Here is a 7,165-nt window from a genome sequence, read left to right on the forward strand (position 1 = left end):
TATTAGGGGGCGTCCGTTACTCGCCCCCCCACCTATTATTACTATTTCCTTTACAACCTAGAACTGGTTTAGTATATTTTAGCTAATAAGCTACTAGGTAACTGCCTTAAGGCCTTTTTATGTTAAGAGTAGTGTATTATAGTTCTTTATGCTAGCTACTAAGAGCATTGCCTCTTAGTTAGTGCGTAAGGAGCATAATAGTATTATATATTTTAGTATCTATCTTAGCCAGCTATATTTATATCTTAGGCTACCTACTAGAACACCTACCCAGTAGAGCTAGTCTTTTAGTCCTATTAGTCCTATTCTTAAGAGTATTGCTATTATATTTTCTACCTTTATTAAGCCTTTTTAAAGCCCTAAAGTATTTACCCCCTATAGCGTTAACTATGCTACGGCTTAGGTTTCTCTTGCCTTAGTTAGCCTCTATACCTTTAACTCCTATACACCTCTCTAGTGTTGGTTTAGCTAGTATTATATTACGGTAAATAGTTTCCCGGCGTTCTTTTATGCTCTACTTTAGCTTCTTTTTCTCTCTTACTATTATCTTTACTGGCCTCTTACGCGTCTCCCTTCCTCCTCTATATAGGCCTAGGCCCTAAAGCAGTACTATTCTTCTTTTGCTTTCTTTACCTGTTTCTCTAATATATCTTTTTTACTTTAGGGTTATTAGTTTGTTCTTTTATAGGGCGCCCTAAGGTCCCTCTATAGTTTATTTAGGCGTGTCTTAATATACTTTATAATATTAGAGTTACGTTTATTTTGAGCCCTTTATATTATAGTGGCTTTAATATATAGTTATAGGGGGGGAATATTGGCTTCCTTTTTAAGTAGTGCTATAGCCGTTCGCTTATATCCACCTGTTATACTTTAAAGGCAGGCTATTTGGACCTTTTAGAGTAGTTTAAGGAGCACTTTAGGGGGGCCTTTCTTAGATTCTCTAATGGCCCAAATACTGGACCTATACGTTATAGTTAGCCAGATAACTGCTATATATAGTAGGCGTAACCTCTAAAAGCATAAACCCTATATAGAATTAACGATCCTAGATAATATAATATACTATACTTGGCCCTTATAGGCCGCTTATGCCGTATATGCGCTCTACTAGAGCTTGCTATCTACCTATACTTCCAATACCCTTAGGCCCTAAACTGGTTAACCCCTAAAGCCTTAGATGTAAATTATATGCTAGAGATCTGTAGATTAGTTATATTTTCTTATAAAGTGAATTAGCTGGTATTTCTCTGGTAAGAATTAGACTCTATGTTATTTTACCTATTCTATATAGGTGTTATAAGCTTTCTCTAGTATTCTGTAATTCTTTGCGGCTATTAGCCCGTATATAATTAGGTTTATATTATTAATAAAACCTATCCCCTAAGTCGCCCCTTCTTTAAAGGAGTTAAGTAGGTTGCTTATAAAGAAAAGGAAGAGTATAGGCAAGAGGGGTAATTCTTATAGTATTTCTGTTGTAACTGTAATAGGGGGGCTCTGATATCTGCTAAAGACTAATAATATTTCTTTTTAACTTATAAACCCTTAAATAAATTATATAATCCATTTTAGGAAGCCTTTTACCCTAAGGATATATAGGAGACGCTTATAGGGTACGTTATTATAGGCGCCGCTAATATCTAGGCTAAGCATTAATACTATAAAGTCACTTTGCATCGCCTATGCGGATTTAATAGTAGTAGTAAGTAGCGTAAGTGCTAATAGTGTTAAGCGGTTCTTTCTTGCCCCTATTTAGCTTTATGGTAGTAGGTTGTGTTCCTTAGCCGTATCTGCTATATAGTCCGCTATTACCTTTTCTAAGATTTTGCTGAGGGTGTTTTTTAAGGCAATAGGGCGGTAGCTTCCTGGGATTAAGTAATCTACTTTACCTTCTTTCCGTAGAATAACCGTTATTATAGATCTTCCGAGTCGCGGGTAGTAGCCTATAGTAAAGTATACCCTAGCTATATCTACAAGCTAGGGTGCTATAAGTAGTCTATAGGTTTTTAAGGCCTTATTTAGAATCCCATCTAGTCCTAGTACTATATTATTTAAAAGGCGGCTAATGGTTCTGGCCATTTCCTCTGTTGTTATATCGCCGTTGACCCTTAGGCGAGTCACCAGTGTTTTACCCGTAATGTCGCTGAGGTCTACTGGAGCCGGTTGGGGGAAGAACCTTTCTATAAGGATCTTTGCCTTCTTATCGTTGTTATTAGTAGTCTATTATTCCCCTGCTACTAGTTCTAATAAGGCTTAATTAATATAGCCCTAAAAGGTCACTAGTTTATTAATTAGCCTAAAAGGTAAAACTAAATACTTAAAGTGGCTATAACGCGTACGGAACGCCGTCTTTTACTTATCGCCTTAATAGATATAAAGGCGGTAATATCCATTTATTAGGTCTAACTTAGTAAAGATTTTAGAACCTACTAAGCGGTCTAAGGTTTTACTAATTAATAGTAGTATAAAATAATTTTTAATTATTACTTTATTAAGGCCTCTATAGTCTATATAAAGATATAGTTTTTTTTGCGTATAAATAGAATAGGTACCCCTATGGGACTAATACTTAGTTAGATTTAGCCTTTAGCTAAGGCATTATTTAAGTACTCCCTTAGCACCTTTAGCTCCTTAACTAAGAGGTTATAAAGCGGTCTATATAGAACTTTCTATTCCTCTTTTAGGTCAATAATATAGTCGCCCTAGTAGTATTAGGGTAGCTTTCCTATTTCCTTATATAAGAAGATATTGCTAACTTTCTTTAACTATAGGGGAAGGACTAATAAGCTGCTGTTATCTTACTTACTAGGTATTAATCCAGCAATTACTAGGGTGAAAACCCTAGATTTTATCTAGAGAGACTCTATAAAACCTTTAGGGGTTTATAGTAATAGAAATAAGCCGTCTAGCTTCTATTACTACCCCTTTACCTTATAGTTAATAAGAAGTCGGACCTTTTTTAATACTAGTATACCTAGGGTAATAGTAGGGGATGCGTTAGCCATTCTATAGTAAATAAGGGCTACCTCCCTAATTCTACCCTAGCTATTTTTATTCTTAGTAGTACTTTATAGGCTTTATAGTAATATATCTAAGTTTTATTTAACTAGGAGTAGGTAGGTAATTTTATATCTAGTGTTTTAAAGTTATACTCTATAGCGAATTGCTAGTTAATTATATTTACTTTAGTACTAAGATTAAGTATTACTAAGGCCTCCTTCTAGGTCTGCTTAGATAGGACTTTACTTAAAATAGTAATAGCTTCCTTATAATCTAGTAATAGCTTTTACCCTACGGGTATAAGGGACTTTAAGGGCGCTTACCTTTTTCTAGCACAGAGATAGCGTTTACGCTATTAGGCAGCAGCTATTACTATTACTGCTCTAAATACTATTACTACTAATATCCTAGTTTGCTACAATTTTATAGTTCTTATTTAACGGGGTTAAACCCCTAGCAGTATTTTTTCGCCCCGCTATTAAGTCGCTAGTAGTAGTTTTAGAGTCCGCTTTCCCTAAGTTACCTAATAGGGTAGTCTTTATATTTAAGGTCGCGGCGCACCTATTACTTCTAGCCTATAGGGCGCTTGCGCTCTTTTAGTTTTCTTTAATAAGGCGGCTAGGGAAACTGGCTAGTTTTAAGTTTATAGGAATTCCTAATAGTTAGTAATAATAAGCCGTAGCTTTAGCCGCAGCTTTGCGAATAAGTATATTATTAGATACTTTATATTATAAGGAGGGTTAATTTACGCTTTTAAGGAGGTTAAGTAAGCAGCAAACTTATTTATAGATTAATTAGTTCGCTATATTGCCCTTATATAGGTTGGGGCTATATAAAGTTCTTAATTAATAGGACTCTTAATCTAATTAAGTAGGCATTCTATAAGATCCTTTTAGGTAAACTATATATCTAAATAGTTATCTTTATATTATAGCTAAAGGGTTCTATTAGTCCCCTTTATATATTACATAGTAAACGTAACTTTAGTATTCTTATTTGCGAAGGCGTTAGGTTCTAGATAGGATATTAGCTTTAAGCTATTGCGGAAGTCTTAGTACTTTTAAATAGTCTTACCGTTATATAGAGAAATCTTCTTTATTTTAACAGCCCATTTTAATAAAGCGCCTATTATATTAGTGGCCTTCCACTTAAAGTTTAGATATATTAAACTACTATCCAAGTACTCTAATAGGATACCCTAAGGTGGCTAATCTGGGTTAAGAGTAGGAGTTAATATTATCTTACAGCGTTAACGTCGGCTTAGCATTTTTACCTCTTCCCTAAGTAACTATAGCTTTCCTTGCTCTAGGAGTTATAGCTTCTTATTCTCTAGCCATCGTATTTCTTCCTATATAGTATCCTTACTTATAGCTTTTAGTTCTATCTAGAATATAGGCCCGCCTGCATTATCCTAAGGCTAATCCCTAGACTTAGTACTACGCACTACGCTAGTATTACGCCAGGCGCAGTCCGGACGCGCTGGCACATGCTGCGTGGGAATGACCCCCGCACGCCGAAAGACGATACGAGCACGGAGATGGATGAGGACTTAGGTACGTCCCCGGAGTGGCCAGAGTTAAACTCTATCAGCAGCCGCGATCTCCTGAAAACTACCCTGTTAAGCGTGAGAGACGGCGATGACGACGACAGCACACTAAAGGACAAGTGGAAATGCTTTCTGGCCAATACTGATAGCCACAAGTGTCACAAGCGGGGCAAGAAACAAAAGCGGCCTCCAGAAGAGGAAGTCCCATCCTCCTGCGCTTCGCCTAAGCCGTCCTCCAAACGAATACGAACATCTGCAAGCCAGTCTAGAAGACGATCAGCAAGGCTCAGACTGAGGTCCAGAGGCTGTGGAAAGAAGTGAGGGCGAACTCTTGTGTTGTTTGGGAACAAGTTGGTCCCTATGAGTAGCTAGATGTTCTAGTTGTAGATCTGGGACCTAAGCTAGCCGCGGCCGTCATCTGAAATATCTTCATAAATTCTACAGCGTTGCCTACGAGCGCGAGCCGACCGTCGCTGGACGTGAATTGTTCATTAGTGGGATCGGGGGGCGTACACCATAGGAGCCTAGATACACTTTTCTCTCTCCAAGCAACTAGCGAAAGATATTTATCCCGGCATAACTCAGTAACTGCCTATATGATAATCACTTTTCCCAGTGTCAAGGGATCTCCCGCTGGCCCGGCGTTTATCATGAAGACGATGTTCAATTCATTCTCACGACATCGAGGTGTCGCGAGGATTATCATACTTCGGTGGCACTGAACCCATCTAATCCTCAAAATACGGTGGCTTTCCGTCCTAGCCGTTATAGTTGTGTTGGTTCGCGACATGGATATTGATGCGCTCTCGGAGTTCGGGGCTCGCAACTCTGACGTAGGAGAGCCTTTTTCCGTAGTCGACAAGGACAGGAAGGTTCGCCTTGTGGTGGGCAGTGGACACGTCGTAATCGTTATTGAAAATATCGAAAACCAAGATTGTCAGCTGTTGCCACTTTTGGATCGCAAGGAGCTTGTAGCAGCTTTCGTTATAAGAGACATCGAGAGTAGAGCATGTCTTCTGCACGACCTCATCGTATGCGTTGGGATACAAGGGCGATTATCTTCTAAGAAATACAGCAACCCTCGTAGGTTTCTGGGCCTGGACAATATCGACAACAGGCTGAGTCTTTGTCAGAATATCACGGGAAGTAATCTTTGGCTGTATACCTTTGAGAGAGGTGTTGCTTACATGGAGTCGAAAGGCGAACAGTGTGCGCAGTGTGGCGAACATCTGGAAAAGAGGGGCCTAATAATTCAAATGCAAAGGAGCTCTAAATCGCGATTTGATTGGCTAACATACTGTGGCTCATGCGGCACAAATCAGGCATTTTACCACGGAACCAGTATTATGATTGCACAGTTGCGACCATCATAAACGCGTGCAAGGCGCGTGAGTTGTATTTTGACTAGGATCTTTAAGGGCTGGACATGCGGTAATTACCGTCACTGTCAGGCACAGGCTTGACACAAGCCTTCACGTTCCAACCTGAAGCCGAGGTGTCCTCCACAATCTTGGTGTCGAAACCTTCTAAACTCATGCTGGCAAGTTCCCCCCCTTCCCGTACAAAGAATCTTCTTCCAGATGCACATCTGCAAACATCAGTCAATGGTTCCCTGTCTCGCTTCCTCGCGAGGAACAGGCTTACGTGTGCAGTAAAGTGGTAGGCTCTTCTAATGTTTCAGGATCGGAGGGCGGTCTCTTGTGGTTGCCCTGTTGTGACGAATATCTCTCTCCTATGACACCGCCGCAGTCTTTATGGTACTGGTTGCCGGGTTGACACGTTACCTCATTGTGGATAATGCGTGCCTAGATAGTATATCTTAATCTTCTAGGAGTATCTAGACGTTCTAATTCGGATATAGTATTCTAATTGCGCGATGAATGATAAGAGACGTGAAATGTAAGAGATCTTATACAAAGCAAGGAAAGGCGCTATAGCTTAGCGTAGCGAGCAAAAAACAATGTAAAGTAAGAAAACTCCCCCTCAGGTCCTCCGGATTCCCAACCTGAATTCTACTTCCCTCTAGTGTACCACTACCACTCACAAACGACAGCCGCGCGCCGGCGCCCCTCATCTCCGCATTCATACGTTTTCTCTGGCTTCTTGCGATCCTCGTGCTCCTTACAATTGACACCCCCCCTGGTAAATCGGGACAAAACAGTCTGCCCGCGTTGGTACCATCGTTCCTATAGTAGCAACCTTTGGGAAGTACTGAAGGCTCGTCAAAGTCCTCACGGTTGATCTCTGGGTTTGAGGGCTAGTCGGGCATATCTTGCTTCTCCGATATAGACTCTTCAAATTGTCACGCACCCCCCCTATCGAAGCATCCCACAGGGTCTCCAATGTTGTGCTCATAGAAAAGCCATGGCCTTGGTCGGTTTGGGATCTTCTGGGGGATCTTGTGGAGGTTCTTCCTCCTTTCGGTTTGCTTTGATCTTGTCCATCCAGCTGTTGGCGAAGAACTGGTAGCCAGATTTCTTCGGATGGAACATACGGTATGTCCAGTCGTCAATCCACTTCACCTTGGTCGGGTCATCATGGAGTTTCAGCCGGTCCTTCATCATCGCAAACACATCATCATATTGGTCCCAGTTGCCCTCGCTGACATTCCATGGAGCTAGA

At 40.4% G+C, this 7,165-nt stretch overlaps 1 protein-coding gene across 1 annotated transcript; it reads left to right on the plus strand.

Moving 5' to 3' along the window:
• Positions 1–5,098: 5,098 nt before the first annotated feature.
• Positions 5,099–5,906, plus strand: K441DRAFT_241278 (uncharacterized protein; the record flags this gene model as incomplete). Its single annotated transcript, XM_067640717.1, has 1 exon — positions 5,099–5,906. A coding segment is annotated over exon 1 (575 nt), but the record flags the coding sequence as incomplete, so codon positions are not given.
• Between the last annotated feature and the right edge of the window lie 1,259 nt (positions 5,907–7,165).

Source organism: Cenococcum geophilum (assembly GCF_001692895.1).
Source record: "Cenococcum geophilum 1.58 unplaced genomic scaffold K441scaffold_47, whole genome shotgun sequence".
In the NCBI taxonomy this organism is placed as follows: Eukaryota; Fungi; Ascomycota; class Dothideomycetes; order Gloniales; family Gloniaceae; genus Cenococcum; species Cenococcum geophilum.